General features: G+C 41.0%; 1 protein-coding gene across 1 annotated transcript; it reads left to right on the top strand.

Moving 5' to 3' along the window:
- The first annotated feature begins 252 nt into the window (after positions 1–252).
- Positions 253–5,648, top strand: zgpat (zinc finger, CCCH-type with G patch domain). The gene is given in 8 exon segments (XM_034196319.1): positions 253–403; positions 876–1,537; positions 1,904–2,037; positions 2,259–2,426; positions 2,591–2,713; positions 4,406–4,653; positions 4,655–4,830; positions 5,141–5,648. Coding segments are annotated over 7 exon segments (1,593 nt in total). The 5' UTR covers positions 253–403; positions 876–932; the 3' UTR covers positions 5,280–5,648.
- Positions 5,649–12,141: the final 6,493 nt, after the last annotated feature.

The raw sequence follows: 12,141 nt of genomic DNA, 5'->3' as shown, positions 1-12,141 counted from the left end.
TCCTGCTCCGTCGGTTGGATTTTCAAAATAAAACAATATAAAGCGCTACTGTGAAAAAGAAAACCGTATAGAAATGTATAATAAACAATACCGATACATATATAAACAAAAAAATACAATACATTCAGCCTCTGACTGCCAACTTCGTATTGTCAGTATACGTACTGACAATATGAAGTTGGAAAACATCCACCATCTAAAGCCAATTTTATTTTTGAAAGGAACTGATATCATTCATTCTCGTCTGCTAGCTTGCTACAGGACCGGTCCATGTTGTTACTGTGCTGATCAATTATGTGAATTCAGCTAATGGTCTTCTTTTCCTAACATAGCACGTTGTTTTCATGGCTATGACGTTTTCCGTCTTTGCAGTGGATGTCAGACAGCTAGTCTAAATACGAAGGTAATGCTACTGTTATTATGCTCAGTTGTACGTTAGCTTAAAAACGGCTAATATTTAGCTAACACTACCTCTAAAATGAACCATGGTTTGCTATTAAACGTTAACGTTCTGTTAAATTGTTTTGCAATGGTACCTAATTAGATATACGGGGGACTTATGAATCTTACAGAAAACATTCCCTAACATACCGCTAGTGTATGAAGCAGGACTAGTTTTTTTTATTTACCTTTTAATACAGTAAATCATACTGTTAGTTTAGTGGTAACTTAACTGTATTCCTTTGACTTCAGTTATCTTGTCATTGACTGTGGCCTTCCCACTCAGTATGTCAATGTCCTTGGACCATGTTATTAATAGATAGTCACTAAAATACGCATTACAGGAAATGATTGAATTCTCATGTGATCTACTCATTCTGCTTTTATCTCCTAACTTATCTCTACTTTAAATCTATCATCTTATTTTTCCTCAGTGGTCTTGGAGGCTTCATGCTGTCCATTCCTGTCCCTGTCCTGTGCCAAGTGTCAGCATGGATGAAGGAACCCTGGAGGCAGCCATCAGTGCCTATGGTGCCCAGCTGCAGCAGGTGGACACTGCCCTGTCAGCTGGCCTGGACCCTTCCCAGCAGTCTGACCTGCTAAAACTGAAAGAGGACCTCAGTCAGCTGATAGAGCTCACCGAGTCCAGCCTGGTGTCTGTCAAAAAGAGTAAGCTTCTGGCCAGCCTGGAGGACATCTATGGATTTCAGGCGAACACCTCAACGGCAGCAGCTGGCACAAACGGAGCACACAGCAGTTTGAACGATGAGTTTGCTGCTTTCTACACTGAACTCGGGGGGTCGTCAGGTAGTAGCTCTGACACTAGAGAGAAGGACAATGAGGAGGAAGGTGGGGTAGAGTATGGTGAGGATGAGGAGGAGGAAGAAGAAGATACACTCAATGGCACCAAAGTAAGAGCACCGTACCGGACATCATGGGGGACATTGGAGTATCACAATGCCATGGTGGTGGGGGCAGAACCAGCAGATGGAGAAGAGGCACAAGTTAGAGTTTTCTACGTCTACCCCACCCAGAAGTCTATGAAACCCTGTCCATATTACCTGGAGGACAAATGTCGCTTCCCGGATACTTGCAGGTAAAGTTCCAATGTTTTTACACTAAGACCTGCAAGGGGTTGTTTTATTGTCAGTATTTGCCTGCCTCCTTTGTAATAGCAGATATCCTCCAGCAAGTGTCACCCATTGTCCACATAATGCAGGCTGACCATAGCTACAGAAATCAGTCAAAAACTCTGCGAAATGTTCCTTCTTTTGCTACTTTTATTAAAAATTGAGTTGTCACCCTATTGATCTGCTTGTTATTTGGTGAACCATGATTGTCTAAATGACTGTCTAGTATTTTCACAAATGGGAAAACATTAATATAGATTGTATTACAGTTTGAGCTCCAACAAGCAGTGTAAAATCAGCTTTATCTCATTTCTGTCTTCTGCTTCTTGAAGGTTTTCCCACGGTGAAGTGGTGTATGTGTCGGAGCTCAGAGAGTTCCTTGAGTTCGACCTGAGCAATCTTGAAGCAGGCTCGTCCTGCTTGGCTCGACATGAGGACGGCCTCTGGTACCCTGCCAAAATCAAAGGTATTATGATGACAGGGCCAGGTTTTGATCATGAATTTTAAAGCAAACTCACAGTTTAGGCAGTAAGTGTCCACTATACTGTGATATACTGAATGTAAAGTGTCCAATAGATACATTTCCTTGACAATCATCAGTTATCTAAATACCATTTCCAAAAGGTAATAAAATAAGTTAGTTTAAAACTTTTTCTGACTAAACTTTTCTGTTTTCTCTCACTGTAGAATTGGACAGTGGTTTCTTCACTGTGAAGTTTGACTCGGTGCTGCTGAAAGATGTTGTGGTGGAGGCTGACTGCATCATCCCTCCTTTGAGAGAGGACGACCTGCCCTCCTCTTCTGACTCTGACGACAGTGGAGATGAAGATGAAGATGATGTGGTTTTTGCAAAAGGTGTCTATGGTTATGAGTTGCTATACCTGTCAATCAAAGCCAGAACTAGTCTCAGAAACCTTTTAAAAGCTGGTAATGCAATGTATGTGGAAGTAAAGTTTTGAATTTGAGTGAAAGTTGTGTAACTAACTATTTCTTCTTGGTTTTCACTTGTTACCCAATAGTTATGGACTCCGCTGTAGATGCCACAGAAATGTTAAGAAGTGCAGATTTCGGTGGCTGGGAGGCCCACACCAGAGGCATCGGATCCAAGCTCATGCTCAAAATGGGTTATGAATATGGGAAAGGTAAATCCAAGTGCACATGAATCACATTTCAGTTTTCTAAAGTGGTAACGTCCTGTTCTGATCGTGGCACTTATTTATTGATTTATTTTCTATCTTTTTTTAGCAAGATAAGTCATTTACTGCACTACTCTCCATACAAATGTCTCACCAGCATTAAAGGAAGGTCATAACATGTTTCCCCCAAGGTTTCCTCCTTCCCTAAACACATGCATGCTAGATTTACTTAATCCGTCCTTGACAAAGCATTGGCTTTAGAATTTAAGTTGGTCCCTACGCTCTGCACTGTGCTGCACTTCAATATTTAGGAAGGGTTAAATGCGGAGGAACAATTTGGCTGAGCGCCCAGGCAACAAAACCTCAGTGGGATTGGTGCTGTATAAAAGCAATAATCAATATCATTGCAAAAGAAGGAGTACCTCACATAAGCCAGGACATCCTTATAATGAGGTTAATAATAATTAATATAGATAGGTATGGAAGTTTGATTGAAAGGGGGTCTTGCAAAAAACAAAAATCAATGGGTCACAAAAGATACAATAAAAAAAGTGTTGATTTGATTTTAGTAACTAGATTGGTAGTAGGAGACCTTCAGTACGGCTAATGACACATTCTAATGACTCGGGTCGTCCCATTTCAAGTAGAGATGTCCCGATCCGATCACGTGATCGGGGATCGGAGCCGATCACGTGATTTTCAAAAGATCGGAATCGGGAGAAAAAATGGGGGATCGGGAATTATTTAAAAAAAAATAAATAAATGTATACAATATTTTTATTATTTTATTTAATGTTACAAAACAAAAATGACCATGTTCACGTCTTAAAGTCATCCAGAGGCCTTAGTTTTGGTTTAAAATTACACAACATCATGTATGTGTTGCTTCTTTTGGGCTTGTTTTCAGACCTGGTTGCTTATTTCTCTCAAATCTGGCAACAGAGTGGGCGCAGTGTCTAATAGTAGCAGTAAGCTAACGAGAGGCTACGTTCAGCTGGTGAGTCGGGAGTCGGGACGGAGAAAATGTCAGGAGTTTAGAAGTATTATAAAATTGAAAGCGAAGGCAGTGTAACAGCCAGATGCAATGTTTGCAAGGCGGAGGTTCCGCGTGGTGGAAAGAACAGAGCTACGTTCAACACGACCAATCTAATACGCCACCTGAGAAACAAACACCAACAACAACACGACGAGTACACAGCGGCCACTCAGGTAACGGCACTGAAACAACGAACACTTTCAGAGACTTTTAAAAGGAAAGAGAAACTGCCCGAGAACAGTGAAAAGGCCAAACAAATAACAGCCAAGATAGCTGAATTCATCGCGTTGGATGACCAGCCGTTATCTGTTACCTTTTTTTTCTCTTAATGCATTGCATAAAGATCGGATCGGGAAAAATCGGTATCGGCAGATTGTCAAAATCAAATGATCGGAATCGGATCGGGAGCAAAAAAAGGTGATCGGGACATCCCTAATTTCAAGAATTAAAAAGTAGTTCCTATGACTTTGGTGTGTTCATGAGCTTTTACTATGTGAAAGAGGTGCTGGAGCCAGGCAGTATGAGAATACATTTATTGGACATTGAAGCAAGTAAAAATATCCCACTAGAAGCACAAATTAGGGGTCCTGAAAATGAGCATAATATGTTTAACATGTCAAATTTGCAGAAAAGTGTAACGTGTGTCCCTTGTGTTTTTTCAGGCTTAGGAAAGACACAGGATGGTCGACTAGAGCCAGTCATGGCAGTCGTCGTGCCTAAAGGGAAGCCTCTGGACGAGTGTCCCGAGCTCACCCCGAGACGACCCCGCATGAAGTCTGCCAAAGATGGAAAGGGGACAGGCCGCCCGAAGAGGAAGCCTCGACGCAGAAGGCCACGGGGGGGTGCCACTGGGGGGCGCAAAAACGTCTTTGACTTTCTCAACAACAAGCTAGGAGGCAAGAGTATTGGTCCTGCTGAGGGGGGGGGCTGCTGCTGCTGGGGTAGCGACCGGGGTGGAGGCTTACATGGGGGGGAAAAGCATAAAGAGGACTCTGAATGTAAAGGTGTTCCAGGCTGCTGAGAGGGTGTCCCAGACTGAGAGGGAGATCCAGAAACTGACGCAGACCCTCAAGAGACAGACGGGAAGGTCAGTACGGATCAGTTGTTCATTTATTATATGTCTAATCTGACTTCTGTGAAGGCTGGGAGCTGAACCAAGAGCCAAAACAATCATAGATACAGAAATGCACGGCTATAATTTATTCTGGGATATGAGCACACTACAGGCTACAGAGCTCCTGTCAAGATGGCCCGTGGGAGTTGTGAGGAAATGTAAATAAGCTGCAAAGTTCCGAGGCTAGAACTCATATCAGTTGCCGACTCATTCTGGAAAGTGCAGCTAAAACCAACCAGTGTCTTCCCACTTGCTAATCTATTTGTTGTTTGTGTGTGCAAAGGGATGCCTCCAGAGTGAAGCAGCTGGAAGAGAAGCTGTCAGCGGCCCGCCGGCTGCTGGCCCAGCAGAAAGCCCAAGAGCTGTCCGTCCAGGGCGAGCACAGGAAGTCTGACACACACAAGAAGATGACAGAGTTTTGAAACTCAGTTCTTCTCAAAGACTCAAAGAGGGTAACTGGAAGCACGGCCTGCCTGAAATGAACTTTTGTCCCCCACCTGTTGTCAGTTATTTGCTCCAGACATTTATTTTAACATTTCTCACCAGCATCATGGATTCAAGCTGGCAGCCATTTTATGCAGAATGCAGCATTTACTAATGATCAATTCTGCTTCTCATTTTATTTTGAAGCACAGAGCGGTTTATTTTGTTCGATTGGTTGGTTTGAAATTGTACAGTTCACACTTATGTTACAAACCTCATTTTGTTTGTGATGAGCATTATGTCTCAGTGTATTTTTTGTCTATCCATTTCTCTTTACCAACCTTATCATAAAAATCTGTTTGAAGAAACTACAGTGCATTGTTCTTTCTTTTTTAGCTACACACTGTTACACAGCTGAGACTGAAGTGAAAATAAGTTTTTCTCTACCACAGAATACTAAATGTGTTCTTTTGTTATACTTTGCTGGCCAGGGGCTGCTTCGATGTTTAGTGCAGTATACCTTGACGTGGTTTTCTGACTGACTTTTAAATTACATCCTCAGGAGTTTGGAGACCTTTAACAGTTTTGAAGTGAAGCCCCTCTATTCGCCCCCGCTTCTTACCAGCTCGTACGCAGCGTCTTTGAAGCTATGACCGTAACCTCTGTTAAATAATGAATTTGGGGAGCAGCCATTGTCTGTAGGTGGTGGGTGGGTAGGGACAGTGTCTACCTTGCTTCCCTTCATTATCATGAAAAGGTTAGGTAAGTCTTGTTGTTAGGTAGCTGAACATTAGGTCTTCATCCTTTTTATAGGGCATTTCCTACTTTGAATGTGATATAAATAGTTTTAAAATAACAACACAAAACTAGTATATTTGCTGCATATATGCAACCCAGTCTCATGGCATTTCGTGTTCACCAACACGATTTTTAATCTATTGATTCGTGTTCACCAACACGATTTTCCCCTTTTTTTCGTGTTGCACAGCACGATTTTAAAAGCAATGTATTTCTACTGGTAATGTGTTTCGTGGTTTCGTGCCTGCAGCACGTCTTTTTCTCCGGTCGGGTCGTGGAAGACCGGAAGCTGTGTGGTTCATAAAAACATATTCTTACCTGATTCTTACTCCATATCAAGCCACAATTATTGCTTTTATTTTAAATCGTATAATTTCGGACTTTTGTTGCCGTCTGTGAGGAAAATAAATGGGGCTCAGAGCCTCAGAATACTGAAATCTGTATTTTTTTATATTTTTTTCCTTCTAATTTGTTATTATTTTCAAAATAACACACTGTTATTTACTCACCAATAACACACAATTATCCTTGCTTTTATTTATTGGTTTAATTCCATAATCTCAGGCTTTTTTGGTGTCCGTCAGGAACTGAATTTCAAAATAAAAATAACCGGAAACAGATTTAGGCCTATAAGGGACATTTCGAGCATCATTGCGATTGTCAACATTTCTGAGTTTAGGATTGATTGATTGATTGATTGAAACGTTTATTAACAGCTTGTATATTGGGTACAGTACAGTACAGCTCAAAACAATTGTTAAGGGTGTCATAGAATATTTTAGTCCAATCTCTGTTGTCTTTAACTTTTAATGATAGAAGTTCTTTCCTTGCAGTAGCTCGGAGAGGCCTCCCCCGCCTTCCTGTGGGGGAGGGTATTTCTTCTTGTCTATGCTTTTACGAGACAAACAGTCCCTTGTCTCTGACATCTGGCACTCATTAAGAGAAAGCTCGCGTTTCCACGGCCCCTCCTTTCTTTTTACACGTATGGTCTGGTGTGTCTCCTCTTTGTTCAGAGTTTGCTTGGGGTCCCATAATGAAAGTTGTGGCTTTACCTTGTGAATTCTCCGGCCGTAATATACTCTCAATAAATGTCAATGTTTGACTAAGGCGAATCCAGCTTCCATTCCTTTCACGAGCATTGGCTCAGCATTGATAACAGAAGTTTTCCTCACAAATAGGGGATGCAGACCAGAGAAAGACTTTCGTCTTGTTTACATCAGGGTCCCCCATTTCCAATTCATCATATCATTTAAGACATATAAGACATATTTGACATACAGATGGCTTATTTACAATTTACATACAGGTGGTTTTTTTACATACAGATTGCTTATTTACAATTTTCATTTTAGATTTCGTTCTAATACATCCTAACTGGACATTTAAGACATACCAAGTCTACAGATATACAGTTAGTAACAGAGTCTAAAATGCGAGTATATACATAGATGGGGGGGGGGAAGCTGTCCATTGAACGACAGGTTGAGATTTGTACCATTACCGGGGCCAGTTTTGCAATGCTCTCCCCCGAAGGTGCTCTTTAAGAGAGGTTTTGAAGGTAAGTATAGTTTTACTTTCCTTTACAGTTGTGGGAAGAGCATTCCACCTTGATGTGGCATAATTGCGAAACGTGTATTCCCCCTTTTTTGTGCCAAATCTGGGTTTCACATGATTTGTGGAGCTCCCTCTGGTGTTATGATCATGGTATTCCTTGACCTTTGGGAAGAATTTTGACATGTACATGGGTACCATAGAAGTGTAGTGGATCTTGTAGACCAGGCCCATTGCAAGTAGCTGTACTCTGTCGTCTACTCTAAGCCATCCTAGTTTGTCAAAGTGGGCAGAGGTGAGGTGGGTTCTAGATGAAAGGTCAAGCAGTAGTCTGACCAGTTTATTTTGCGATGTTTGAAGTTTTATTTTTAGCGCCTTAGAGGTGCTATGGTACCATGACGTGCAAGCATAGTCATAGTACCCTTGAATGAGTGCTCCTGCCAGAGTTTTCAGGGTGTTTTTGTTTACCAGAGAGGAGATCCGGTATAGGAATCTAGTTCTTTGATTGACTTTTTTTATTACATTGGATGCCATTTTGTCACAGGAGAGGTTTGCCTCAAGAATAGATCCTAGGTATGTAATTTCCTTCTTACTTGTGACAATAATGTCACCCACTGCAACTGAGAAGTCGTCGGATTTGCTGAGATTATGTTTCGAACCGAAGAGAATGGACTCTGTTTTACCCAGGTGTAATGATAATTTATTATCGGCGAGCCAGGTGCAGATTCTGCCGAGCTCGGAGCTGAGGGTTTTTTCAACCTGCAATCTGCTCCTGTCAGAGACCAGCAGGGCTGAGTCGTCCGCGAACAGGAACAAGTTGCAGTCACATGCTGATGACATGTCATTTACATAAATTAGGAACAGTAACGGACCTAATATGCTTCCTTGTGGAACACCACAGCTCACTGGGAGGGGGGGGGACAGAGTACCGTTTACCTCCACCATCTGTTCTCTCCCCTCCAGGTAGGATTGCATCCAGCTCACCGATAGTTTATCAAAACCAATTGCTTTTAGCTTGTCAATCAGAATTGGGTGATTGACAGTGTCGAAAGCCTTTTGTAGGTCCAGCATCACCATGCCGCAATATTTGCCCTCGTCCACCTCTTGTTTGATGTGGTCGCTCAAATAAAGAAGGCATGTGTCAGTGGAGTGGGATGTTCTAAAGCCAGATTGAAATTCATAGATTAATTTATTTTCCGCGAGGTACTTTTCGACCTGTTCATATACTATTTTTTCCATGACTTTCGAGATGGAGGTAAGTATAGAAACAGGGCGGTAGTTGCCTGGGTCCAATTTGCTGCCCTTTTTGTGCAGGGGGGTTACTCTTGCAATTTTTAAGTCTTTGGGTACTTTTCCCTGTTTTATGGAGAGGTTAATGGCCGAAGACACTACACTACCCATAATCCCCAGCTATCGTTGGGATGTTGGAGTGGCAGTGCGCCAAGGTTACGCCGAGCGTCAAACAGCTGTTTTAAATGGAACGAAACCACGCCAGACTATCCAAAGCTGGAATCGAACGCCCCCCCCCCCCCAGAACTACACATGCTGGCTATTGTGTTTCGCAAAATGTTCTATGGGACGTCTCTACTGAACGTTTTCGTTTTTCCCACAATTAGAAGTTGCCAGTATTAAACACATTGTTGTTATCAAATGTAAAACATATAATTAATAAATGGGTGAAAATCGCTTGTTACTTTGTAATTCTACTCCACTACAATTCAGAGGTTAACCTGGTATTTTTACTACACTACACTTATTTGAGTTACTTTGCAGATTCTGATTAATTATGTGAAATATAAACAACCCTTAAATCAGACTTTAGTTACACCTGAGTAAAATTCAGGTAAGGTGATTGTCAAGTGCCAACAATCAGGAGAGATATTTGATAGTTGGTGCTTGAGAAGACTAAACATGTATCTGCAATTGACATGAATGGAAACGAGTAATACAGTATATTCATTACTCGTTATTCTCTACTAATAGTTAATTAAAGACTGTATATTATGGCTATTTTGCACATCCCTTTCAAGATTTCAAGATTTTCAAAGGTTTATTCATATACACAACTACGGTGTGCAATGACTGAAAAACTTGGGTCACAGGTTCCTCAACAGTGCATTACAAGACATCTATCAATATGTGTGTACCTCCACCATTAAACTGTCATATTCTGCACATTTCTTATTCTATCTACAATACATAAGAGTATAATTCATATGTATAATATCAGTTAAAATAAGTGCTTCAACATAGTTAACATTGCAGGAAAGCAATATATTAGACGTTAAGTACTTTGTCAGGCTTAATATTTATCTGTAGATAGATACCCCCAAAGTTTTTGTCTTATTTAAAAGAAGACCTTAATCCAGGGCTATTCAATTACACATTCAGTTGGGCCAGATTTTATAACTACAAAATTCAGCTGGGCCAGACATTCAGCGGCCTGTAAAAAGCGGGTAATGACACATTTTAAACCAACACATTTTTTTTTTTAACAAGAGCAGTGATGTTTGGCTCATAGGATGTCAATGCAATCCTAAGACATTGGTGAAGAGTGCTGTCAGTCAGGGAGCAGCAAGTGCTACTTTTGATTGAGTTCATGTGTGAAAAGCTTGATTCACATTTGTATGTTGATCCAAACATACTGAGCACACAGATCGCTACTTTCTGAACGTTAGGGAACTGCTGTTTTTTGACATCACTCCAAAACTTCGCTGGCCCGTCAGTGCGCTGCTCTTGTGCCATGGTTACGGATGACTGCATGTCAATAAGCTCCAGTATAAATGTCCCCTCGTCGATGCAGGGGACCACTTCCTTTGGTCTGGTCGATACGCCCCCCTCTATTACAACAGTGAAGGGGTCTCTGACAAAGCCCATCACCTCTGTGGGCAGAGCAAGTCCATCCAATCGACCGGCAAAGTTCTCTTTCAATGACATCTGTCATCACATCCGTGATTTGTGCCGGGGATGTGATGTGTTTGTGGAGCGTCGGAAAATGCAGCATCCAACCCGTACTCCAGTCGGTCGCGAAAAGGTCCAGCTTGACTTGGGCAATGACTCGCGCATCTGCTCCACAAGATCAATGACCGATTTGTCTCTGTTTACGCTTCAGAGTTGAGAGAGACATGTTTTAGAGTTGCTATCATAGGACCACCGTTACTAGCACCACTAGATGCACTTTCAAAACACGTGCTGCGTTGTGGTTTAGTGGTTTCTATGCAACGCGGAGTGTTGCATTCATGGTCTGTACTAGTGTAGGAATTTGGCTACGGGAGGCTGGGCTACTCGGGAGTTGGTTCTGGGCCGCATCTGGCCCGCGGGCCGCCATTTGAATAGGCCTGCCTTAATCTGTTATTTAATGTTTAAATAAAGGTTAATTCGCGTTTCTGTTTTGCACCTCCTCCTATTAATATCTTTGTACATCCTGCACTAAACTGTTTTATTGTAGAGATCACTTATAGTATCTTCTTGATTTTTTATATTCTATATTTCTATCACATACCTTCCACTTTCCCCCTATGAGAGTATGTACTCTTAATATTTTTGTAATCAAATATAACACATAAAAACAATAATTTAATAACGTGCTTTAACCACAAGGAGGTGCACACAAGGACACACAGCCATAATAACTTTTGTATTATATTATTAGTGTAGGACACTTATGTATGTACAACATCTGAAGATGTGTAGTTTTATTCATGCTTTCACATAATTTTACAGCATATTGCTATACTATTTCACTCAGTATTTACATTCTTACATTCAAAGAAAATCAGTAATATCTTTAAAAACTACAAGTCCTTTTATATCAGCTGTGCACCGTTATGGTGTAAATATAACCTATCTATGAATTAGATCAAATGTAAAAGTCAGCCGAATTAGTGTTGATACTGCAAGGAGACGTATTGTGTGAAGAGAAATTGAAGATGTTGTTTAATTGTTGATATATTTATGATCCACGTCAAGTATTCAGTTTCGGCGGCATTTCTTCAGTTTTTTCAAAGGTCTTCTCATCAGGGCTCTATAAATAAAGAACTACGGCAGATCTGTAATATGTAATGCAGCCGAACCGTGTATTACAATGCCGTTATGTGATGACTTTCAAAGAGATAAGCAAGAGCACTCGGAATGAAGTATTATTTTATTCTTTTTAAATGTTTTCCAGATTTCATATAATATAAACACCAAATCCCAGCATGCATTGCGGCTAAAACATCCAATCAGCGAGCTTAAACCATAGCTGAGGATCTTGGGTAATCGCTCGAAATGCCTACGTCTGTTTCCGGTTATTTTTATTTTGAAATTCAGTTCCTGACGGACGCCAAAAAAGCCAGAGATTATGGAATTAAACCAATAAATAAAAGCAAGGATAATTGTGTGTTATTGGTGAGTAAATAACAGTGTGTTATTTTGAAAAGAATAACAAATTAGAAGGAAAAAAATATTTTAAAAATACAGATTTCAGTATTCTGAGGCTCTGAGCCCCATTTATTTTCCTCACAGACGGCA

This window comes from Gymnodraco acuticeps, unplaced genomic scaffold, assembly GCF_902827175.1.
Source record: "Gymnodraco acuticeps unplaced genomic scaffold, fGymAcu1.1, whole genome shotgun sequence".
Lineage (NCBI taxonomy): Eukaryota > Metazoa > Chordata > Actinopteri > Perciformes > Bathydraconidae > Gymnodraco > Gymnodraco acuticeps.
This window is presented reverse-complemented; position numbering and strand designations above follow the sequence as displayed.